At 35.9% G+C, this 26,491-nt stretch overlaps 2 protein-coding genes and 1 non-coding gene across 7 annotated transcripts in view; 2 read left to right on the forward strand and 1 right to left on the reverse strand.

Annotated features, from left to right (window-relative positions):
• Positions 1–26,491, reverse strand: part of LOC127853479 (zinc finger protein 107-like) — a 274,428-nt gene that overhangs the window by 89,790 nt on the left and 158,147 nt on the right. The window lies entirely within an intron of this gene.
• On the forward strand, positions 2–17,779 carry LOC127853486 (40S ribosomal protein S4-like). Its single transcript, XM_052388045.1, has 7 exons — positions 2–87; positions 298–378; positions 5,594–5,774; positions 12,183–12,280; positions 12,917–13,088; positions 14,391–14,520; positions 17,610–17,779. Exons 1-7 carry the CDS (start codon positions 85–87, stop codon positions 17,731–17,733), a joined length of 789 nt encoding a protein of 262 aa, XP_052244005.1. The 5' UTR covers positions 2–84; the 3' UTR covers positions 17,734–17,779.
• LOC127854328 (small nucleolar RNA SNORA16B/SNORA16A family) lies at positions 7,273–7,392 on the forward strand. Its single transcript, XR_008037037.1, has one exon. It is a non-coding gene; the product is annotated as a small nucleolar RNA SNORA16B/SNORA16A family (small nucleolar RNA).

The following is a 26,491-nucleotide window of genomic DNA, read 5'->3' on the forward strand; positions in this document are numbered from 1 at the left end:
GGTTCTCGGCTCTTATGGTGGAGGGCCAACAACCAGTCGATTTGACAGCACCACTTCCTTTTTCCGTTTTGTTCAATAGCCAACATGGTAAATTTTCTATAGTTGCTTGAAATATCTCCTCAATCGTGTCACTATCATGAGTCGACAGTCAATGTAAACTAGTCACTTATATCATTGAATCATTTTGCTAATAACTTACATCGACATTTATGCTATTTGACACTTGTAAAGAATTGAAAAAAACATTTTAATTGCACTTGTATAAATTATGTTTTACACTCTCGTATGTTTTTGTAGGGTTACAGAGGCCGCAGAAAGCATATGAAGCGGTTAGCCGCTCCAAAGTCATGGATGCTGGATAAACTTGGAGGAATATTTGTAAGTTTTGAAGTGTTTTCCATAATTAAATTTGATTAAATAATTGTTAAGGTTCATGTTAAGTGCCAAAATGACCCCACATTGAAGAAATTTAAAAATAAAAAAATGATCAGTAATACTCAAAATAAATAAATGAAATTAACATATGGTTTAAATAATTATATATTATTTCTACATATGTATACATTTTCAAGAAAAAAAAATACAAATCTTAGTAAGAATGTCATTATTAGCAAAAATTATCCAATATATGGCAAATTCTCAAATCCATTAAAAAGAACACACATGAACCAAATAAAACCACCAACAGTATTGACCAGTTATATTTAAGGTACTACTACCATTGAATTGCGTCAATAAAGCTCCACAACGACACTATGCGAATTTCAAAATGAACATGTTTATGCCATGAGTTGCTATTTATAGATTTTTGAAAAAGTCTAAGTTTCCAATTACATAGCATGCGATCAAGAGGAGTTATGATGTTATGAAATATATTTCATGAAACTATATCATTTTCCTATTATCTCCATAACAATGACGCTTACGTGAAATTCAATTATTCAATAGAATCTTGATACATTTAAGTCTCTTCCCTATTTAATTTCATCTGTCTTCCATCTTTGTAAGCAGTTTGTATTGATCCTCATTTGCGAATTTATAAGATATTGCTTACATATTATATTTATTTGATTAGATAACTTGAAAATACCTCATAAACAAATTATAAAAACTTAAGAACAAATGGATCGATAATATTTTTTAAATTGTCGAAATTGAAAAGATATATTTTTCGAATATACTTCCGGCAAATAATGGCTAGCTGAACAGGTAAACATGACAAGACAATAACAAATGCATTTTTTGATCGATGACAAGGTTTTTATAGAAAGGTAAATGTTCACTTGGTTAAATATGTACGTGTGCCCAACATTTGTATAAATCATTTTTCCGATCCCATAAATATAATGCCTAGATCGTTAATCAAAATATTGTTATGTCGACTTCCTTTAAACCGGATGTTTTATGCCCCACATGTTTGACGAACGGGTATGGTGTTCGAGCAGTGACATAAACATGTTGTAATTTTTTTTAAGGTAGCAAATTAGTCGTCTCTCCGAGTCTTATATATTTCAAATTAACAATACACGTTTATGCCTTTTGGTAATATAGTTTATTTTTTGTATTTGTGTCATTTCGTGACTATAATGAGTACTGTATTGCGAGTAAATAAGTAAATTTGACAATAAAGGTTCACTGGAAAGTCCACCGTACTAAAAGTAGTTCCCAATTATTTTGTTAACTTTTGACATTCTTTGATGTTTTTCTTTTGGATATTTTAGGATTGTTGGTGTGTGTTGTGTGGACTTTTCATTTGTAGTACCTAACATTAAGTGTACCGTATTTTACCATGTATAGCGCGCTCCCATGTATAACGCGCATGCGATTTTTTAAAGCAAATATGGAGAAAATAAAAGAATTCAAGATCCAAAACCTGAAAATTGGGCCGAAAATGGCCGCCATTCTTATATTGCGCAATCATTTAATCAGAGTTTTTCGGGTGCTTAATGTTTTGTTTTAAAGTAGGGAGCGTTTATACGATCAGGAGCATGGGTTGCAAAGCACTATATTTTCGACAATTTTTAAGATTATTCTCTCGAGAACACCGTATATGTCCTTATTGTCGCGCACTGCGCGTGTTTTTTCAAGACCCCTGCGCGTTAAATTCGAACCACTATTAACTATTCCTCACATTTGAACAGTGTAACATTTTCATTACCTGTCGCTCACAACATCGTATGACATAGTCTTCTGCAGACCCGCAACATCGCAATGTCCAATTTTACGCAAATCGTCCGTGGATCCCATTTTATTTTTCATCGACTTAAATATTTCCCCATTAAGAGATGCTCCCGATTTAATCCAGTTTGACCCGGTATTTCGCGCCGTCACTGTGTCTAGTTGATCGGTATTTATAGTGAGTCAAAACAATACACCCGAACGCTCAATTCCATACAGTTGGTGTTATCGGCGTAAAGCCATTAGTCAAATATCATTTGTTTGTCTCTATTGAAAGAAACTAAAATGAGTCTATATCTCTATTGTTGGTTTGTAACCTACGTAGTATACTCGCACGGTAGCATATTAATGCAGAGATCGGAAAATCATTGATAAATGTATTCGTCGTTTCAATGCTTAGGGCCGAGAAATTTTGCTCGATAAACCGTTTAACTCCACCTCCGTTCTCTGCAAAAAGGTTCGAAGGCGGAGCTTTGCACGTGCTATTATTTAATTGGACGATTGCCATTGAGGAACAAACAAACGATTGGTTCGGCATGTTGATTGCTAGACAAAGGAAGCCAATTTTGTCGGCGAGAAACTTGTCGCTTTATTGCTTCAGACAGGAAGCGGCTTTCCTTTGATGACGTCAAACTGTCAATTCACATAGAGTGCAAATTTTCGGAATTGCTAACATTAAAATTTGGATTAAATTATCAAAATAAAGCAAAAGCGAAGTTGAGAAATATGATTGAAATATTTAGCGTCAGTTCAAATAAGACGTTTTGCGTTGTAAATCAACGAGTTTTCATGACAACAAAAACTTAAACAAACAATACCGCGACGACGCGGGGATTGATATACCTCGATTTTTTTTAATGAACAATCAATAAAGAAGTGTGAAAACACCAACAAAGACATTTTTTCATCTTTAAATTTTTGTCAAAACTGTTACTACCCCGTTCATTCCTACCCTTTCCCGCTTTTTGTTGTTTCGACAACGGCCCTTTCAGTCTATAACATTATAGGGTGTAGTTTTCTGCAATAAAAAAAATGGCGGCAATTGTGAAGATTTACGATTACGAAATGGATTTTTTGCAATTTAGCAACCAGGAAAGCGTTGTGTCAATGTATTACGCGCACTGAATTTTTATTTTAAAATTTGAAGGTAAAAAACTGCGCGTTTTGCATGGTAAAATACGGTATACAATATTTTGACCAAAGGAATTTGTTCAATTTAACTCCGTTTGTTATTTTGATAATTTCATGCATGCGCTGTATATTTCTTCAAAAGCAACATTTTGCATAATATTTTTTTTATAATCATTTACTGATCTGTTCTACAAGTATTTACAAGCATATTGACATATAAATTGAATTATTTGCCATAATATTTATTGAACTATTCCTATGTGAAGAATAAGCCTTTTTACACTTTACATGAACCTTAAGAAATTAGTTCTGGGTTCCATCTGAAAGTGTCTTCGGCTGTCGCTCAAAATATTTTCAGACTTGGAGCGACTTAAAAGTTATGGGGAAATTGCAATTGCAAATTATACCAGTTAATTTTAGCAACCAAAATAACTTCACAACAGAGCTTTTGAATGCAGAAATAACTAGAAAAAAGCATCATAATTAAGGAACTTCTTGACAATCTGGATCTCCATTATCTGGTAGATCTGTTGATTCATAAGGACAGTGCTTGGTGTGCGCACATTGCATTACTTGATTTTTACAGTTTTAAAGGGAATCATTATGAAACTTGGTCGTATTCATTGTTTATTTAGCTTAATTTGAATCTGGGTCACAAGTGTCCCAAAACTAGTAGACGAGGTTATGTTGCCTGTTAAGTGCCAGGCTTTTCCGGCTCCATTTTGGGAATACGCCACACTGGAATTTTGGGAATTTTGTGTCGTGAAAACCCCCACCCCCATTTTGAGAAAAAAATTATTCGCGAAATTGGCTCAATTGGGAAAAATTATCGCATGTAAATAGTGTTTCTTATATTTCAAAGAAGCCGTTAGCTGGTAAATAACGACTTTTTTGATAACTTATTATTAAAATTTTACAAAGTATTATGAACATGTGAGATAAGTGCAGGTTTTTTAACCTGAATTTGGGGAAAAGGCCTGGCCTTTTTTAGGTGAAAAAAATCGTGCGAAGCGTCGGATTTTGAGGAAAATAAGGGAAGTCTTAAATAATCATTAACATATTTTACAGTTTTTAAAACAAATTCAAGGCAACAGATAATTTAATTATGCAACACTTTCTATTTTCTACACCGGATCAGGTTAACTTATATATTTTAAGGTAAAAAAAAAAAAATTTTTTTTTTTTTTTTTTGGAATTGGTAATTTTTTTTTTTCAATTGGGGAAAAAACCCAGATTTGCATTGGGAATGGGGCCGAATTTCGGACCCGTGGCATAGGGCGGAAAAAGCCTGAGTGCAGTTTTTTTCCACTGGAAATTTGGCTTGGGCATTCTGAATTGGGGAAAATCCAATCATTTTACTTTTGTTAAATTCATTGTTGATTTCCTTAAACAAGTTTGTAAATTAAGAATAAAATTGTTTTTTACATTCTATTAACTAAGAATCACTGTTAAGAGCTTGATTAGGAGATGAACTGCATATTTTTTATTAATAGAATGAAATTTCGTCCAAAAATAAGACCATGCATGTGTCGCAGGGTTCAGTATAAGCAGAACTTATACTGCCTTGCTATATTAGCTAGTCTGATTTGGAACTGTGAGGTCCAGGCAGTGATATTTTTACAAATGTTCTCATCTGAGTCCTGTGACTCGATAACTTGCAAATCTATGAGTCCCCGAATTGAAAGAATGAGTCCAAATATTAACCAATATTATTTTTTGAGAAATTTTAATGCATTTTTGGGACTCACATAATTCAAAACTTTGCATCCCCAGAGGTTTTTGTGAGTCCATGACGCAGGACTCGCAGGTAAAAAAATCACTGGGTCCAGGGTTCAATCCTCAATGTGGTCTAGATTTATCTGGCTGGTTTACATTGGGCCCAACGTAAGAAAAATGCCCATGTGTGTCAAAGTCCTTAAGATGCTGTGGCAGCAGGTAATTTGTTGAAGAATTTCACAAATGGAGGGAATGTGTGTAGCAAGGTTTGGTATAAGCAGAACTTATAGTTCCTTGCTATATGAGCTCCCTTCTATAGTGACGCGGTTCATTCCCCAATGTTGTTGTGATTTTTCTGGCTGGGTTACACATGACATAATGATTCAGACTGATGGATTAAAATGAATAATTTTATTTATGAAAATGAAAAATAATGAAAAAAAAAGATTTAAGTTCAGTCTTTGTAATATCTGTTAACTGTATCTCTTGTTATATGTAACATTATGAAGACCATTGAGCAAGAAGTTTTTTCAAAATATGCATTCTCACCAATTAGTTTTTTATTAAGGCCCCAAAGCCTAGCACTGGACCCCACAAGTCAAGGGAATGCCTGCCCCTGACAGTGTTCCTGAAGAACAAACTCAAGTATGCACTCACAGGGGACGAGGTGAAGAAGATTGTGAAGCAGAGACTGATCAAGGTCGACAGCAAGGTGCGCACCGACACCAAGTACCCTGCTGGATTCATGGGTAAGCACCGACACCAAGTACCCTGCTGGATTCATGGGTAAGCACCGACACCAAGTACCCTGCTGGATTCATGGGTAAGCACCGACACCAAGTACCCTGCTGGATTCATGGGTAAGCACCGACACCAAGTACCCTGCTGGATTCATGGGTAAGCACCGACACCAAGTACCCTGCTGGATTCATGGGTAAGCACCGACACCAAGTACCCTGCTGGATTCATGGGTAAGCACCGACACCAAGTACCCTGCTGGATTCATGGGTAAGCACCGACACCAAGTACCCTGCTGGATTCATGGGTAAGCACCGACACCAAGTACCCTGCTGGATTCATGGGTAAGCACCGACACCAAGTACCCTGCTGGATTCATGGGTAAGCACCGACACCAAGTACCCTGCTGGATTCATGGGTAAGCACCGACACCAAGTACCCTGCTGGATTCATGGGTAAGCACCGACACCAAGTACCCTGCTGGATTCATGGGTAGGCAGCATCCTCTACAGTTGTTGTTGAATGTTCTGTATGACATTGGTGTTTTAAGTGAAAGCATTGGCTGTTATACACCTCATTAATAATATATGTAAGTCACTTAGTCATTAAAATTGGAAGTTTGTACAAACAAGCAGGAATTACTGTGTTAGGGTATATTAAGATACATATAAACCTCAACAGCTAAAATTGACACATGTCAGATTTAGACAAGGCATTTATCAGAATGTAGTGAGGCAAACTTTTGGGTCATTAGTTGTCCCAACCTATAATATTGCTCACCATTGTTATGCCATAGTGATAATTGTCAGGCATGTATCGAAGCCAAGACTGCATTGGTTGTTGTTCTTGGTCAAAATGATGCCTATAATAACTTCCTCTGACGGTCGCTGCCTGCCATGTCTTGCTTGCAGCATCACCAACAGTCGATACAAACTTTGATCGGCGTTTTCGGTTTTCAAATTTGGGGATGTTTTTTGGCCCCATTCCCAGCCAAAAAGTATATTTTCCAAAAAATGACTGCCTTAACTCTCTGATGGAAGGTGTCCAAACACAAAAATGCAACATTTTGTAAATTTACCTATGCAGTTCTACAAGTTTAATCTTAATGAATATAATTTTGAAAACATGAATTGTCAATTTTAACAATTTTTTAGCCAAAAACCCAATGCCAGTTTCCTAATGCATGTCAAATGGTGCTATTTTGCCCAATCCATAGTGCTAATCACCCTTTTGCAAAATGGCAGAAAAAACTTTATTGATGGGGTGTCTGTGAAGTTAAATCGCTCTGGAAACCTAAATTCTGCTGTAAAGGGTGATTTAATACTACCTGCAGTGAGTTGTCCGTTTCTTGTCGAGTAAATGTATTTGACATGGTGGAAAGAGTTTTTGTAAAATTGAAACAGAGGTAAGCATCTTGAAAATTTTCTACTTGCATATGATTCTACATTTATACGAAATGTTTGAATCCTCCTGAGCCATTCATATAGTTAGAATTATTAAATAATATTGTCAGGCATGTATCGAAGCCAAGACTGCATTGGTTGTTGTTCTTGGTCAAACAGATGCCTATAATAACTTCTTCTGACGGTCGCTGCCTGCCATGTCTTGCTTGCAGCATCACCAACAGTCGATATAAACTTTGATCAGTGTCTGGGAAGTTATATTACTCTGGAAACTTTCATGTCTTAAATTCTGTTGTTTGGGATGATCTCTTAATTTTTGAAACTGGGTCAGGAGGATCCAATACCACTATAGTGGGGGACATCTTGTTTTTGCCCTGTCTGTTGGTTGGTTGGCTTGTTTGTTTGTGTAAACAATAACTTTTGCAATATTGAAGATAGCAACTTCATATTTGGCATGCATGTGTATCTCGTGGAGCTGCACATTTTGAGTGGTGAAAGGTCAACATCAAAGTCATCCTTTAAGTTCAAATATATGGGTCAAAATCGCTCATTTATTGTACACTTGCAATATTCAGGGGTTTTTCTGCCTACTTTGGGAAAAGGAGTCTGACCAAATTGGGAATTTTTTATTGACAAAATTGCCCATTTTGGGAATTTTTGTTTCGTGAAACGGCTCATTTTGAGAAAAAAAAAGAATTAATCATGCTTAAATAAGTCTGTAGTTTAACAATTTTCTTTATATAAACACATGCAAAACAAACACTGCCCAAACACAAGTTACAGCAACATTTTTGGCCGAGCTAAAATAGAGCCATGGGTATTTCATCTCATACTTTAATGTATAAAGTGAGGATTGAACTACAACTTTCTTACAAGGCTCTGAGCATTCAGTTGCCGATTATGTGATTGACGGCCCTTACATTACTTCTGTTGCTGTTACATTTTGCTGCGTATCGTCCGAGCCTGTCTTTTCAGGGTTACTCGCGGCAGTAATTTCGGAAGATTCTGAGCGTTTCGAAAGCATCAATTATATCGTTACACATCCTTTAGCGTCTCTTTTTTTTTTTAATGTAATATTTACTATTGTGCGAAGCCATGATTGAAAATAAGCGTCTACAGATATGGTATTGAATGTGTATTGTGCGGCTCTATATACTCTTGTATAATGCGGAACAGTTCGAACGTCATCGCTGAGAGTAAATGCATCCGGCAAATGCACACAAAAATCTGTGTCACTCAAGGCTTTATTACGTCGCGAATGAAGGGAAGTCACTCTTTCGATTAAAATTATGTTTACTTTTTACGGTTTTGGAAGATTTTGTTTTTTGGAATTAGGAAAAATGCAATCAAAATTCGATTGGGAACGGGTCTGCTTTGGGAATGCCTCTGTTTCCCGGAGGCGCAGACAGTGCTGAAAAACCCCTGATATTGAAGATAGCAACTTGATATTTGGCATGCACATGTATCTCATGGAGCTGCAAATTTTGAGTGGTGAAAGGTAAAGGTCATCCTTTAAGGCCAAAGGTCAAATATATGGGGACATGATGTTTCACAAACACATCGCTTGTTACACTTTGTAATGTTAAATCATGTGCTTGTTAAAAAGTTACAAATATTAACTTCTGTTTCTAAACTTTACACAAACAACACATTCAAACATGTTCAATATCCAGGGGTGTCAAAGTTCAGGATTATTCCTGAATTCAGGATTTTGGCCCTCAAAAACTGCTTTTGATGTTGATATAAATTAGAGGATTTTTGTTGTGGTATTTAAAGATTTTTGTCACAAAATGTCATTTTTAACATACATTATTTAATTTGACATATTGTTAACACAGTTAACATTATTAAATGAATAATTAACCCTCTTTTGGCACTGGCCCCCCACATGCTAGGCTTATTTTCAGGATTTAAGATTTTGGCCAATTGACACCCCTGAATATCGGACAAGATATAGATCATGTGCTTTTATCTTCATGCTTTGAAAAAAACAACACAACTAAGCTGCTGGAAACTCTTTGCCCTGTCAGATTACAAACCTGCCCCGGCAAAAAATATCTTCTTGCACTTGGAGAATAGGAAACCACTTATATCTATTATAAGAAAACTCCTTAGTTAAAGGCCGGTAACTTTGTAAAAATCTGGGGGCTGTTTCATAAACGAATTTACGACAATTTTAACTTATGAGAGAACTTTGAAAACAAAATAAGTAGACGAACTAACTCACCATGCTCATCAAAAGTATACGTCGTTAGAGATGTCAATTAAAATTTATAAAGTTATGAACAATTATAATCATATGATATGGACTTAAGCAATTGTGCATCTTTGAAAAATGCATCGTATCGTAAACATGTACTACGATGTTTATTGAAACGGTCCCCTGACTTGCAGGTTTTTCTGTATCTGAAATTATATTCATTTTCAGATTTACAATCAAATTGATTGTTAGAAGTGGTAAGAAAGTATAGTAATTTCTTTCTGGAACTTCAACCTGTGATTTATAATTTGACAATGATTTTTATTAGCCGGATTTTTTTCGAAAAAATCTCGGCTTATAGATTGATGTTGTCGGGCGGGCGGGGGGGCGGGCGGGCGGGGTGGCGGCGTGCTCGAAAATGTTAAAGTTCTTATTTCATGGTATAACTTTGGTATGCTTGGACCTAGAGTCTTCAAACTTGACATGAAGGTTGGCCAGGATTAACAGATGACCACTGGTCATTTCAAGGTCATTCATTTGAAGGTCAAGGTCACTGTGACCTTCAATATAAAAAATGTTAAAGTTGTTATAACTTTGGTATGCTTGGACCTAGAGTCTTGAAACTTGACATGAAGGTTGGCCATAACTAGTTAGTAACCACTGGTCATTTCAAGGTCATTCATTTGAAGGTCAAGGTCACTGTGACCTTGAATGTAAAAATGTTAAAGTTCTTATTTCATGGTATAACTTTGGTATGCTTGGACCTAGAGTCTTAAAACTTGACATGAAGGTTGGCCAGGATTAACAGATGACCACTGGTCATTTCAAGGTCATTCATTTGAAGGTGAAGGTCACTGTGACCTTCAATATAAAAATGTTAAAGTTGTTATAACTTTGGTATGCTTGGACCTAGAGTCTTGAAACTTGACATGAAGGTTGGCCAGAACTAGTAAGTAACCACTGGACATTTCAAGGTCATTCATTTGAAGGTCAAGGTCACTGTGACCTTGAATGTAAAAATGTTAAAGTTGTTATAACTTTGGTATGCTTGGACCTAGAGTCTTGAAACTTGACATGAAGGTTGGCCAGAACTAGTAAGTAACCACTGGACATTTCAAGGTCATTCATTTGAAGGTCAAGGTCACTGTGACCTTGAATGTAAAAATGTTAAAGTTCTTATTTCATGTTATAACTTTGGTATGCTTGTACCTAGAGTCTTCAAACTTGAAATAAAGATTGGCCAGTACTAGAAGATGACCACTGGTCATTTCAATGTCATTCATTTGAAGGTCAAGGTCACTGTGACCTTAAATGTTAAAATGTTAAAATTGTTATAACTTTGGTATGCTTGGACATAGAGTCTTCAAACTTGACATGAAGGTTTGCAAGCACACTTAGATGACCACTGGTCATTTCAAGGTCATTCATTCTAAGGTCAAGGTCACTGTGACCTTGAATGTAAAAATGTTAAAGTTCTTATAACTTTGGTAGGTAAAAATGTTAAAGTTCTTATTCCATGTTATAACTTTGGTATGCTTGTACCTAGAGTCTTCAAACTTGACATAAAGGTTGGCCAGTACTAGAAGATCACCACTGCTCATTTCAATGTCATTCATTTGAAGGTCAAGGTCACTGTGACCTTCAATGTTAAAATGTTAAAATTGTTATAACTTTGGTATGCTTGGACCTAGAATCTCAAACTTGACGTAAAGGTTTGCAAGCACACTTAGATGACCACTGGTCATTTCAAGGTCATTCATTTCAATGTCATTCATTTGAAGGTCAAGGTCACTGTGAACTTAAATGTTAAAATGTTAAAATTGTTGTAACTTTGGTATGCTTGGACCTAGAATCTCAAACTTGACGTAAAGGTTTGCAAGCACACTTAGATGACCACTGGTCATTTCAAGGTCATTCATTTGAAGGTCGAGGTCACTGTGATCATATTTATGTGTCCAATCTATCTGCTAGAACTGGTGTGATAGAAACCTTTTGGAGTGATCATAAGGCTGTCTGGATTTCTGTGTAGGTATGTGAAAGCAAAACAATAAATAGTATTATTTCATCTAAGTTTATTTTCTTACATTTGATAATGAAATTGATGGAAACTTCAAACAATATGTTACTAATTTGCTAATAAAAAAATTGAGATCAAACTTTCCTAATTGTCAATTCAAGTTCATATTTGTGACCTTAAATGTTATTGTTGTTCATGTATATGCATGCATTCAAAACATAACACAAGGTTTGCTCATGCCTTGAAAAGTACTTACATTTCATTTTGACCTTTGAACAATATTTCAGTAATTTAAGTATTGCATTGACAAAAACACGAAAGGTACTTTCCTGTCATTTAAATCAAAAATCCGGCTTCAATGCGGTCATCTCCGACCGCGGAACTCTTGTTTAAGAATTACAACCCAGACATTTTCTGATAATATTGCATATGCATATTGCTATGTGCACTGTTTGTTGTTGTGTTAGTTTGGGAATCTGAATACAAAAATTCAGACCCATTCCTGATCCCAGGAAAAATACTTTAGCTCAATAAAAGGTTTCCAAAACAAAAATAATAATAAAATAATAAAAATTGCAATGCTTTTTATATTAACCTCTCCAGCTCTTTAAGTTGAACCTTAGTTAATATAATATTGAACATACTTTTGTTCTCAGTATTAAACCATTCTGTAGCATTCAAACTTTTTCACCAATTTTAGTCTAAACAACTGTCTGTAATTTTCCCAATCCATAGGGCCTGGGCCCCATTCCCAAAATGTGGAGAGAAAAAGACTGCATGATGTGGTTTTTGCTTTCAGACGTGATCACCATTGAGAAGACCAATGAGAACTTCCGTCTCCTATACGACGTCAAGGGCAGGTTTGTGGTTCACAGGATCAAGCCTGAGGAGGCCAAGGTAGATAACTCTTGGCAGCTTTGCTCTGTGAAAAGAGGGTTTATTGAAACAGCGATTTTTTTTGTCCAATTGGGAAAAGTACCCGTACCGATCCTATTGGGAAAAATTGAGTCGTGAAAGCCTGAAAATTGGGGGAAAATCGAGTCGTGAAAGCCTCAAAATGGTAAATTGGTGTTTTGATTTTATGCTCCCAAATACTTGATAAAAGTGTTTTCAAGCTGTCAATATGTACCTAGGTTCAAGCCAAAACCATAGAGCTGCAAAGGGAAACTAATTAAATGTTGCATTTAAAAAAAAAAAAAAATTACCTTAAATTGGGAATTTTTTGGACACCAATTGGGAATTTTGTAGTTTTTTCGTAATTGGGAAAGTGCCGTTTACCGGTACTTTATAAAGAAGGAAAAAAAGTGATTTACTTAGGTTCAACTTATAGAGCATGATCAGAGATAAACTTAAAGTTGAGACTTGTTTAAAAGAAGAAAAAAATGTTGGAAACCATCAATTTTAGGTCCTATCTGGGGAAAATTTATACTTTTTTCCATTGGGAGTTGGTCATTCTACACGCCCCAAATTTAAACAATAAGCCCACTGAATATGTACTTGTGATAGCCTGAGCAAGTTGATTGTGTTTTCCAGTACAAGCTGTGCAAGGTGCGCAAGAGGCTGGTTGCCCCCAAGGGTGTGCCAATGATCACCACAAGTGATGGGCGCACAATCCGCTACCCCGACCCCAACATCAAGGTCTTCGACACTGTCATGGTGGACACCAGCTCCGGGAAGGTCAAGGACTTTATCAAGTTTGACAGTGGTGTGTATGCTAGTCTATTATGAACACATATGCCTCGTTCTTGGAAAACTGTGCTCGATGCGTGTGCGTAGTGTCGTCCAAGATAAGGCTGTACATTCCCTGCAAGCACTTTCTGCCTGGATTTTCACAAAGAAAAGGCTTCCTGAAAAGAATAATGCCATATAAGCAGAAAGTGTTTTCTCTGGTAAGCCTATGCGGACTGCACAGCCTTATTTTGGGTGAGCACAATATTCACATGAGGCTCAAATAAACTACCATCTTTGACTGTACGCAGGTTTTTTTTGCACTTTTTGGGAATATAGCCCATGGCTTTGGAGTTGGGAATTTGATCTGCATTTTCATGAAATTGGGAAAATAAATTCATTAGCCTTGTATTTAACAAGAAAAGTCCACTGACTAGGGATATACTAAATTTGACATAACTCTTTATAATCATTCAAATTAAAAGAACAAAATCATATAATACTTTGTTAGATGTAATTGAATTAAAATTGAGATAAAATACGCAATAGACACTTCTTTCTAAAAAAAAAAAAAATTTTTTTTTTTTTTTGGAAATTGGGAATTTTTCGCCATATTTTGGGAAAAAGGTATACTTTTTGAGATTGGGAACATAGCCGAATTTCGGCTATAAAATCGGGCCAAAAAAACCCTGACTGTACGTAGCATATTTGGACTTGTCTTGTCTGTCGAGAAGTCCTTATCTGGTTTGGACTGTAATTTCATCATATATAAGGCATTATCAAAATAACTTTCCACAAAATATCACCATATTGAGTATTACCCTGGATGCACTAATCAGATTTACATTTGTTTTAATTCAAATAAAAAAGTAGATAATCTGTAACAAAAAAGGAAAGATTAATGGTGTGCCTTTGAAAGAGCAATTATAGATCATTTCTTTATTATTACTGAAACTGAAAGAACATGGTTTTACAATTATCATTTAAACTAACTTGCTACATCCTTTTTTGCACCTTAAACCATAGCTGTGAGGATATGGCCTGAACTGTACTGTAGGGAACATTCTACGTAAGGACCAAGTTGCTTGACACTTTAACAACCAGTTAAGATATTGGAAGTCATCTTTTGTATCAAGTTTTTTAAGATAATTTAGGGTAAAAATGTGTACTTTGTTTTCATTGTGAACAAATAGTTTACATTAATATGCATATTTTTGATAAGCATCTTCATTACATTGTTTTTATTTATGTCTAAAATGAACAGGTTATTATCATAAATGGCTGTCAAGGTTTGAAGTAATTGGGCACAGGCTGAGTACTATATTGTGCGTTTTTGCAGGTAACCTTTGCATGATCACTGGAGGCCACAACTTGGGGCGTGTTGGTATCATCCAGCACAGGGACAGACACCCGGGCTCTTTTGACATAGTCCACGTCAAGGACGCTGTGGGTCACACCTTCGCCACCAGGTGAGCGGTACTCCCATCAGGGTGTTTGACTAGCATTTGCGTGAGGTGTCATCCCAGATTAGCCTGTGCAGTCCACACAGATACATCTGGGATATCACTACCTACATGCATTAAGCAATATTTTCCCAGGGCGCAGCTCATGTAATAACATGTTTAAAATAGTATTATCCTCAATGTAAATATGTTATCTATCTTCAGATTTTCATTATTTATTAGTAAGTAATCGGCCTAAATTGCCTGGCCTGTTTCAGTAAAATACTGATTATTAAGATGGTAAACTTTTGCTAAAAGAGAAAAAACTATTTCTTTAGTCATTTGATACTTTTTATACCCCAGTAGGGTGGCATATAGCAGTTGAACTGTCCGTCAGTTTTTTCCCCTTTCCTGACCAAAAATTCCCTCTAAAAAAAATAATATTTTTTTAAATAGAAAGATATGTGTCTCATTATTATAATATCTCATCTCAATTCTATTTCATTTTGATCTTTTCAAACGTACTAAATTATGAAAAAATGATTATAGTGCAAACATGTACACATGTAATAATGAGAGAGTAACGTTTTTTTTAATGATTTTGACAGAAAACTTCTTTATTGTAATTTGGAAAAATTTCATTGGGAATGGGGGGGCCTTATTTGTGCTTTGGGAATGCCTCCATTTTTTGAAGACACAGACAGTGGTGAAAACCCCCTGAAATCAGAGTAGATTAGTTATAGACATTGATTAAAACAGTTTTTATTTTTTCTCTTTCATCCTCTATTTTCCCCTTTCACCCAGCGTCTTCCCCTTTGTCTAAAAAAAAACCCTGATTGAAGATAGCAACTTTATATTTGGCATGTATGTGTATCTCATGAAGCTGCATATTTGGAGTGGTGAAAGGTCAAGGTCATGGTCATCCTTCAAGGTCAAAAGTCATTAAATACAATCCAAGGAAAGTAATAAGCTTTAAATGGGAGATAATTTCTAAACCTGCCAAATGATATATTGAAACTTTATTTCAAAGCAGAGCAATATGGGGCATTGTGTTTCTGACAAACACATCTCTTGTAATAAGCATGTTTTTAAAAACGGGACGTATTCTAGTTTAACCCTTGGCGGGCGGTGTCCACAGCAGTGTCCGCTCTCTTATTCAAATAGTTTTCATCCGATCTTCATTAAACTTGGTCAGAAGTTGTGTCTAGACAATATCTAGGTCAAGTTCGAATATGGGTCATGCCGGGTCAAAAACTAGGTAACAGGGTCACTTAGTGCATTTAAAGGATTAAGCATGGTGTCCGCTCTCTAATTGAAGTAGTTTTCACGTAATCTTCACCTAATTTGGTCAGAAGTTGTGACTAGATGATATGTTGGTCAAGTTCAAATATGGGTCATGCCGGGTCAAAAACTAGGTCACGAGGTTACTTAGTGCATTTCAAGCATTTAGCATTGTGTCCGCTCTCTAATTGAAGTAGTTTTCATCTGATCTTCACCTAATTTGGTCAGAAGTTGTGTCTAGATGATATGTAGGTCAAGTTCGAATATGGGTCATGCCGGGTGAAAAACGAGGTCACATAGTGCATTTCAAGCATGTAGCATAGTGTCCGAGTTCTAATTGAAGTAGTTTTCATCTGATCTTCACCAAATTTAGTCAGATGTTACATATTAATGAAATCTAGGTCAACTCAAGTTCAAATATGGGTCATGCCGGGTCAATTACTAAGTCTTGAGGTCACATAGTACATTTCAAGCATTCAGCATGGTGTCCAAAACCTTCGAACGGGCGTATCTTGTGACAGTTTGGCACTCATGTTTTTATTAGTTTACCTTAGATGTTATGAAAATCTTTAAATGCATCTATCGAAGCCAGGTACTGGTAATGAGCCAGTCTTGGTCAAAAGGATGCAAAAAGAAATGTCGTTCGACGGTCGCTGATTGTTTCTGTAAACTTTCAGCATCACCAACTTACGCAACAATGTTGTAGATTGATGGACAAAGTCTCACAAGTATGTTGTCCAATAGCCCTGTGACGTGTTATTGGAATTGTCAACTAGAACTGGCTGTACATCCACATCCCTTAGGAATATTATTATAATTGTTAGGTTTTTACTGTACTGTTAAACAAATCAAGAACATGAGTTATAAACCAGGTTTTCAACACAGTTGTAATTCTAGGTATATTGTGGACGGCATCAAATGGACGATCACCAGTCTAGAACTTTTCTTGTCATTGATTGATCATCAGGGCTTTGGATAGAGCAAGCTTAAATGGAGACTTGGCTTGAGATTGTATTTTGGGTGTGTCAGGGCACAGTTACTGTTACTAAAAGTAAACAAACAGTTTCCTTTTATTAATTTAAGTTTGAATGGAGGTAATGCTCTGAAATTATATGTGTGTAGGTTGTAGAAGACTTCACATTTTAATTGGAGATTTTTTGCGGAAGCAAAAGAACAGTTTCTTTTTTGGGTTAATTAAGAGTTATGCTTTTAAACATTTTTTTCAAACACCTTTGATTTTATAGAATCTTGGAAAGCATCTATCGAAGCCAGGTACTGGTAATAAGCCAGTCTTGGTCAAAATGATGCAATAAGAAATATTGTTCGACGGTCGCTGCTTGTTTCTGTAAACTTTCAGCATCACCAACTAACGTAACAATATTGTAAAATTAAGAACAAAGACTCACAAGTATGTTTTCTAATTACATTGTCACATGACCTTGCAGTTGTCAATATAAGAAATGGCTCTTTAACCTTATCCCGTAGGAAAACCATTATGAGTATTAGATTTGTAATCGGTGCTGTTGAAGTATTTTTAGTAATGTTACTAATTAATCGAGTTTTCAGCCCAGTTGAATTTCTGTGTATTAGATTAGGTGTGTTAGTGTTAACGGCATCAATAAGGTGGTATCTATTCAAGACTTTTTGTTTTCAAACGTGCATTAAACCCATTTTCATATTCATAACTAGTTACATCAGATGATGTAAATGGACTACTTATATCCCAGTGATCAGGGGGCAAATGTCAAAGTCGATTGAAGAAGAGTCTAGTTTCGTAATCAGACTATAAACACATTTATTTGCATGATCACATGGCTGTGTTGTTGTTGTTGCAGGTTGCCGTACGTGTTTGTCATTGGCAAGGGCAGCAAGCCGTGGGTGTCCCTGCCACGTGGCAAGGGAGTGAAGCTGTCCATCGCAGAGGAGAGGGACCGCAGGCTGGCCGTCAAGACAGCGTGATCACATGTAGACTGTTCACTTCACTAATAAACCCGTTGAAAGAGAACAGTGTTGATTTTTCCACCAATATGGGAATGGGGCAGGTGTCCTTTCAATTGGGTTTGCTTGGACTAAAATGAGATTTTTTGGAGTAATTTTAGAAATTGAAATCAGTGAGGACACATAGACAGCACAGGCTGGTTTTCAGGACACAGTGATCACACATAGGCTGTTCAGTTCACTAACAATTATAGGCTGTTCAGTTCACTCACAAACCCATTGAGAGAGAACTAAGGTCTCCATGTTATTGGCTGGGCCTAGTTGCTCAAAAAGGCCAGTTATGCTAAGAGCTGTTAATTTTTAGCTTGGCGTTTTCAGAGAAAACACGAGGTATAGTCATAGCCAGCTTGTCGTGTCGTCTTACGTCCGCAGCGTGCTAAAAGCTTAACATTGGCTCTAAAATCAAAGTGCTTCAACTTTGAAACTTCATATATAGATGCACCTTGATGAGTTCTACACGCCACACCTATTTTGGGGTCACTTGGTCAAAGGTCAAGGTCACTGTGACCTTCAAAAAAAAATTAATCTGACAAGCTTTCACTTATTCAAAACTGCACTGGTAGCCAAGCGTGGCACCCTTTATGCAGTGCTCTTGTTAGGTCAAGTTATTTTAGTGAATGAATTGTTAACCATTAAATGTATGTATGGGTTATTTAAAAAAAAATAATAGTTTGCTCTTATAATTAGCATCTGCTTGATGATAATATTGCTTTTAAAATTAATCATTTTTATGACCCCCACTATAGTAGTGGGGAACATATTGATTTTGCCCTGTCTGTTGGTCTGTCTGTTTGCGCCAACTTTAACATTTTGCAATAACTCGCTATATTGAAGATAGCAACTTCATATTTGGCATGCATGTGTATCTCATGAAGCTGCACATTTTGAGTGGTGAAAGGTCAAGGTCATCCTTCGAGGTCAGAGGTCAAATATATGTGGCCAAAATCGCTCATTTTATGAATACTTTTGCAATATTGAAGATAGCAACTTGATATTTAGCATGCATGTTTATCTCATGGAGCTGCACATTTTGAGTGGTGAAAGGTCAAGGTCAGAGGTCAAATATATGTGGCCCAAATCGCTTATTTTATGAATACTTATGCAATATTGAAGATAGAAACTTGATATTTGGAATGCATGTGTATCTCATGGAGCTGCACATTTTGAGTGGTGAAAGGTCAAGGTCATCCTTCACAAGGTCAAGGTCATCATACAAGGTCAAACATCATATAGGGGGACATTGTGTTTCACAAACACATCTTGTTTGCTCTGAAGTTAACATACTGTTACCCTAACGAGTCCTTAGTTTTGAGCAACCGGGCACTTGAGGGACATCTGTGTGGGTGTGAAAGATGATGTATGACGGAAACAATTTCCCTTATTCTACCTTGTATATTTAATGGTTCTTCCTACAGAGTCCTCAGGGGTAACTATATGTTCCTGTAGTGGCTATGATTCGTGAGGCCATATTTATGACTCGTTCTTGATGACATGTGGTCCTCGTTTTGATCTTTACGATGTTTAGACAGATACCAAATCTAGTTCTGGTGTATCAACAGAGCGAATCTAAGAAAAGCCATTAACACTTTAAGTGACATTTATGATATAATCATGATGAATTATGTCTGGACAGCATCATCGCAGAGTTCAAAGAACTTTTAAACTGTATAGGCTATATTTACTACATCTCTAGGAAACATTGTCATAATGTGAGTATTTACAATATCATTTACTACATCTCGAGGAAACATTGTCATAATGTGATTATTTACAATATCTAGGCCTAGTTTGAATCTGGATCACAGAGTAAAATGTTTCAAAAACCTTGTTACCTGTTAGGAGGCCACATTTATGACTCGATCTTCATGAAACTTGGTCAGAATATTAATTTTACAATATCTAGGCTTAGTCTGTATCTGGGTCATATGGTAAAATGTTTCTAAAACCTTGTCAGGAGGCCAAATTTATGACTAGATCTTCATGAAACTTAGTCAGAATTTTAATCTTGACAATATCTTGGTCACTACATTTAAAACTAGGTGTTGAGGTCAACAATAAGAACAATATGGTATCACTCTAGATGCCACATTTATGGCTCGATCGTTATGAAACTTTGCAAGAATGTTTACTATGACAATTTTTTATGAATTTTCGAAGGTGCGTAGAACACTAGGTTACCATGTAAAAAAAAATGATACCACTATATAACACATTTAAGATTAAAAATTTTCTTGACAATATCTGGGTCAAGTGAGTTAAATATTGAGAATTCATATTTGCTCTGTAACATCATACACTGCTCCTCAAGACAGTTGAAATCACGTCCCTGTTGTCAAAACTGGCCACATTCTAGAAATAACTGGATTTATATTCAGTGGCTATGGAATTTTTTTCTAAAAAAACAAGACCAATGGGGGTATTTTTTTTGCTGATATATTTATTAAAATCTTGTTACTAGGGTCAAATTTACCCTTCATGGTGTGGTTGAAATGTTTGATGTTCAATAACTTTTCATAACTATCATTCTGTGATACCCCATAATACACAGCTTTCCATTTAGTATGTGATCTACTATTGTGGTTCTTTGCAAAGAATGTTCAAATAATTCTGCTGGGTTCAAAAATGGCCACACAAAATGACGACCTAGAACCCTCGTGGCCTTTTGTTGATGTCAGCCAAGAATAGACCATGCTACTGATTTCAACAATATTTAACTTAATTTGCTATGTCCAATCATTGCACATAGGTATCGTGTTTAGTTTAGGGGTTAACCTATTTTAACTACCTTCTTTGAATTGATTTAAACAATACAATTAAACTATTTTATACAAAACATAAGACGTGGCCTAGTATAACAATGGTCATGACCTAGTGAAAGATAATTGAAATGACTTAGTTTAACATTCCTTACTTGACCTTGTCTTCCATCACTGACATTGGTATTATAAAATTAGTTTACAACTTTAATAGGATAACATCATAAACATGGCTTACTATAACATTACTGACATGGCCTGGTGTAACAAATTGACTGACATTGCCTCGTAAAATAACACTGACATATACAATTGAAAAAGCTTACAGAATTATTCACCACGTTATGACAGGTTTTAGTTTGAATGTTTGCTAAAGGTAAAGTTCTCAATACCATAGATTATTGATATCGATTATTATGACATAACTTTGCAGTGCAGAAGAGGTGGGTAAGGAACTTGCCAAATTCACTTGTTGTTTAACCCTTACAGTGCTGGAACCGAATTTTGAAGGCCTTTGCAAACAGTTTGGATCCAGATGAGACGCCACAGAACGTGGCGTCTCATCTGGATCCAAACTGTTTGCTATTCTGATAGTATTCTTTGAAAAAACATCGAAGAAAATGCTAATTTTACAAATTCAGCAGACGACATTTTAGCAGAAGACAAATTACCCAGCATGCAAAGGGTTAAAGAGAAAATAAGTTTCATCTTTACAATTCTTTGAGATGTTTTGATTACACTTAATTGTAATATACTTTATGACAAGAGAAAGCATACATTTGCTTTTGTATTGGATGGAAATACAATAATATCACGGGTTAATTAATATCAACATCAGACGATCCGACAATAAATCCTTTAATTCATTTCACGGCTTAATTAATATCAACATCAGACGATCTGACAATAAATCATTTAATTCAATGCTTAAAATCGCTAAAATCCGCACCAAAATCTATTTGAGCGTTAGCTTTAAGAGCCTTCAGGTCAGAATAAACTAAACGACTCTAACAAATGTAATGCAACAGCAATAACTTAAACACAAATAAGTCAAACTTTTGCGCCCTCGTAACCATAACTTTTCTCAAAGAGCATTCTAAGCAGAAATGATTTAAACAATACAATTAATAAGGTTATGCGATATATATGAACGAATGCGACATGAACCAAGGGTCACTGTTATACGGCCATCTATTTGCCAACTTTCCTCCAGTTGATGATGGTTTTCCGCCAACTGTCTCATGTGGTATCCAACCTTCAAGAAAGAGAGTAAATATCTGGTAAAATCAAAGTTTGCCTACCACATGCACAATGAAATATTATAAAACCAGAAATATCTTTAATAAGATATACGGCGTTGATGTTGTAATGTTTGCGACAAGTGAAAGGAGACGGAATGAAGTGACCATGTATTTTAATGAAGATAGTGAGTGATAATAAGATAATATATTGTACTGTATTAACAAATAATAGATGAAGAAAAAGAAGAGGTGAAAGTGTATGTTTTATTGCCAATAATTATTGGAATGACTAGGTTTTCATAATTGAACGAGTAATACATTTAATGAGTTTCAATAGGAAAGGAAAACATAATCGCCACTGAAATACTATGAACATAATGTTGGAATGAAATAAAAGATAATGAGTTATTATTTGTAAAGATGTTAGTAGAATGTAAACATAAAAGACTCAATATTGCAAGCATCATAGTGATGTGAGTTTTTTGCAGAAAGACAGAACTTGATATAAAAAATGAACAAAACAAAGTACAGTGAAACATATTTACACTAATAAACGCAAATAAGGATTAGAATAAATCAAAGACATATGTATTTCCAACGCCTATATATTTTCTTAGTATCGGGGGCTACCGCCCTCAAACCCCCGCTTTGTCGATAGTGATAAACAACTGTGTATCGGTAGATGTGCAATCTAGCCTGTTTTTGTAGTGTTTAGTGTGATTGCTACGGCATGTAAACAATAGCTTATTTTAACTGTATAGACATGTGATTAATGATTTACTGCATCGTAAACTAATGCATTGTGTCACACCGGTCTTTACTGACGTCACCATCTATGTATAGAATGAAACTAATGAGAACGTTTCGATGCAATGTTTAGAGGATGGTTTGTATCATGACAGTTTTTAATTTATTGTAATTTACATGTAATTTACAATATATTCATATTTCAGTTCAAATGAATCCGGGTCTGTTCGCCCTAATTTCAGTTCGCCCTTATTCCCGTTCGCCTTAAATCCTGTTCGCCCTGGGTCCGTTCGCACTAAATTTTATTATCAAAGCAGGGAAGCAATAAATATAACGAAAATTGTTATCATTCCAACAGTTTATTGTTACCTTCACCATTTATTTATGTAAAAATATAGTATGCATCGGGACCAGAAACCGCTCATCGTTAGGAATGCCCGACATGACATCAGCAACAATATCCATTGCCGGGCTTGAGGCTGTTCCTTGATAGGCTGCTTGCCCTATAACAAAAAATAAATACCGGTAATTCTTTCAGATGGTATTCCCTATATATAAAGGCCAATTTTAGAAAATCCTGAGCAACAATACTTTATCGATGAAATCATAAAAAAATGATAATCCATAAAACAGAACTGGCATTTTTTCATGATTTATTTATATATTTTAAAACATTACGTTTCATTTACTTACTTACATTGGTGGAATACTTCGCTTGAAGAGGAAGCTTCGGGTCAGCTGGGTGCACGTGCGCATTGGAACCTGGTCGGAAGTCTTAGTCACTGCCTTTCTGTAGGACTGTCGCGTGACAACGCAGCTTCTTCCCAGCAAACAATCTATATGGGACCCATATGGGTCCCATGTGGGCACCTATATGGGCCCCATGTGGGCTGCCAACATGGGACCCAGATGGGAAGTGCAACCGGGCTCCACATGGGTCCCATCTGGGCTGCCCCATGAAAGTATATGGGGCAGCCCAGATAGGACCCATGTGGAGCCCGGTTGCACTACCCATCTGGGTCCCATGTTGGCAGCCCACATGGGGCCCATATAGGTGCCCACATGGGACCCATATAGGTCCAACATGGGCATCCCTTTTACTCAATATGGGCTACATACAGGCAGCCCTTTTACTCAATATGGGCTACATAAGAGTAGCCCTTTTTCTCAATATGGGCTACATACGGGCAGTATTGTTCTAAATATGGGCTACAAACTGGTAGCATTGTATTCAATATGGGTACACAGAGCCTGTAAAATTTTGGACAACACATTAATGGAAATTCAGGTTATGTTAGAAATAATATGTAGGCTGCAAACATGAAATACTGTGTTCAAATTGAACATCAGACAAAAGATTCTTGTACATGTACTTCCAATTTCATTTTTTTAAATGTTTTATCTATTTCTTCTTGCTGGAACAGAGCGATATCAAAATGTTCAAGAGCTAAATATCATTATCCTGCAAGCAATACAAGGTTTTTGTTAAAAGACTTAAAAATTTATTAAAGTACTCTCAACTTTTATTCACATAAAGTATTACACACATATACATGGATACATACATACATAGCAGGAGGATCCCACGTTAACTATTCTACCAGAGAATTCTAAAATAATATGGTGATTCCTAACTTTTTGAATGTAACATCAGCAAAAATATTTTACATGAAGTTGCTAACGAAAACATGTTTCTATCTAATGTTCTATCCGCATGGAGTAATGTTACTCATAATCTATAAACCCAAACCAACAGTAAAACTATTTCATGGAACAATAAAGACATAACTTCAAGCAATAAGACGTTTTTCTATAACATTATATATGTTGACCAGTTATACAACTATAGAATTAAGGACTTCTATTATTTTGATATTTAATATATAATACATATACAGAATACCTTCAAGTATTTTCCTGATGTACTACACATTACTCAAAAGCATACCCATGCATATTAAATCTTTAACCAATACAAATAACACACCATGTACTCAAAGAACATTTGTAGAAAACATCAGAGCTCCAGATAAGGGCCGTACAGACGTAAATACGGCTTTTTCATGAAGGCTTACGCATTTATTTTTATGAACTGGACGTACAATTACGACTTTAATATCCCTTTTACGCATTTACGAAAAAAATCTGGCCGTACTGATACGTCGGTGTCAGCGCGGCATATTTGTTGGTCTCTAACCTAACGGCCTCTTTCATTAATTTAAATTACCGAAAAGTTGTAGACTGGGTTCCAGTATTATTATCTATTCTGTGGCGTGATTTCCGGTAACTTGTAAGCCCGTCAAAAACAATATGTCTGCGAGCATGGAAGGCCGGCTTAACCGAAAGCGGTTCAAATAAACACTTTGTTGTCATATAATGGCTACATACGGTCGTCTAACCATTCTGACATTCAATCTGTAAGCCCAGTTGAAGTGTTTGCTTGAGCGTTTAACTGTAATAGTTGGCAAAGTCTATGCCAACTTTGACAGTTGACTGCTAAAGCAATGATTCTTTTGAGATGAGACAGTGACATTGGTGTTCATTTACTTAGCTTACAAGTTGGCTTGTGTTTTCTTGTCAAGCAAAATAAAGTTATAGTATTTAGTCATGAGTTTTAATGTGTAGTTGTATTTGCATCATAATTCAGAATGGAAAACCTAATAAAGTAACTGTTTAAGAAGCAAAATATATTTATTATAATTGCTGCAAATGTTTCTGTAAAGTAAGGTATACACCCATCAATATCCAAGAACACGGGTAGTACAGTACTACCTGTATTTTTGGATATGGTAGTACAGGTACTAATTGATTTTCAGCGTTACTCCTTTTCTTTCTGTCAGTGGCAATACCGTTACTAATTTCACAAATCCTTATCTAGAGCTTTGAAACATACTTGCAAGACTAAACAAAATATTTTATAAACTAGAAATTAAAAACCCTGCAAAAAAATCCAAAACTCAAATAAATGGCAAATCCTTTTTCGAGAACAAGTCCATATTATTATCTTTGATATCTTCATACATTCTAGTGTTTTTCGTAATTGCACATGATATATATATATATTGTCTTTTAAAACCTTCAAAAACTGGAATGCTGTTTCTTCTTTTGCAAAGGAATATATACCATTTCATTTCCAGATAAAAAAAATTGTATGCTTTCTTAGAAGATGAGCCTTAAAGGAATGGTTTAGGATCAATGAAGAAAGAACTGTCAATTACATTGACAACATTGCTTAATATATTTGATAAAAAAGCTTGAACTATGCAGCAGTCCTAGAAAAGATGGATCGTAGCTTCATCACCAAGATGCTCTTCAAACTCATCCATTTGCTCAAATGTTCCAATTGGAAGACTGATGTTCTCTGGCAGTTGCATTGGCTCGTCATCAGTAGCTGACCTAGCCAAGAGCCGCTGCAGCATCCGCTTCATTTCCCTGTTCTCGTCTCTGATTGTTTCCAACACCGTTAAAATCTGTGTAACTGCATCTGAAGACAGAGTAAAAAAGAACTGTACCTAAAATTATGTTGACAATAATATAAATCACAGCTGGGTCTTATATAATTATATCGGATGTGTGCCGATATAACGGCGGTGGGCCCGATTTGTCCCAACAGCTGTTGTACGGCTAGGGCTGATTATAGCAACTTGCACCTATATGCCCGTCAACGTCAATTTGTTTCTTTTATTAGTAGAAGTATGTATTATTATAGATCACTAAATGACTGTGTATTTTATTTATTTTTTCAGTTGGATTATCTGTTTACATCATTTATTTATGTAATTAACTATCATTTAATAAGCAGTAATTCCAAAAATGAAATTATTTTAAGTTAAAGTTTCAAGCACAAAAATTAGTTACTTTGTCCTATAAACTGGGAAGGCTCTTCAGCTGGACTTAATGGGAGTGACCGGCCTCTGTCATGCACTGCTGGACATTCCTTGTAAAGACGATGTTGGCAAACCAGGTGGTGGTGAA

Source organism: Dreissena polymorpha, chromosome 12, assembly GCF_020536995.1.
Source record: "Dreissena polymorpha isolate Duluth1 chromosome 12, UMN_Dpol_1.0, whole genome shotgun sequence".
In the NCBI taxonomy this organism is placed as follows: Eukaryota; Metazoa; Mollusca; class Bivalvia; order Myida; family Dreissenidae; genus Dreissena; species Dreissena polymorpha.

Bases quoted from the DNA above. Each gene is read 5' to 3' on its own strand.
- LOC127853486 (XM_052388045.1), top strand. The intron at 13,089-14,390 runs GTGTGTATGCTA...GCGTTTTTGCAG, and splicing joins CTTTATCAAGTTTGACAGTG to GTAACCTTTGCATGATCACT. The intron at 14,521-17,609 runs GTGAGCGGTACT...TTGTTGTTGCAG, and splicing joins GGTCACACCTTCGCCACCAG to GTTGCCGTACGTGTTTGTCA.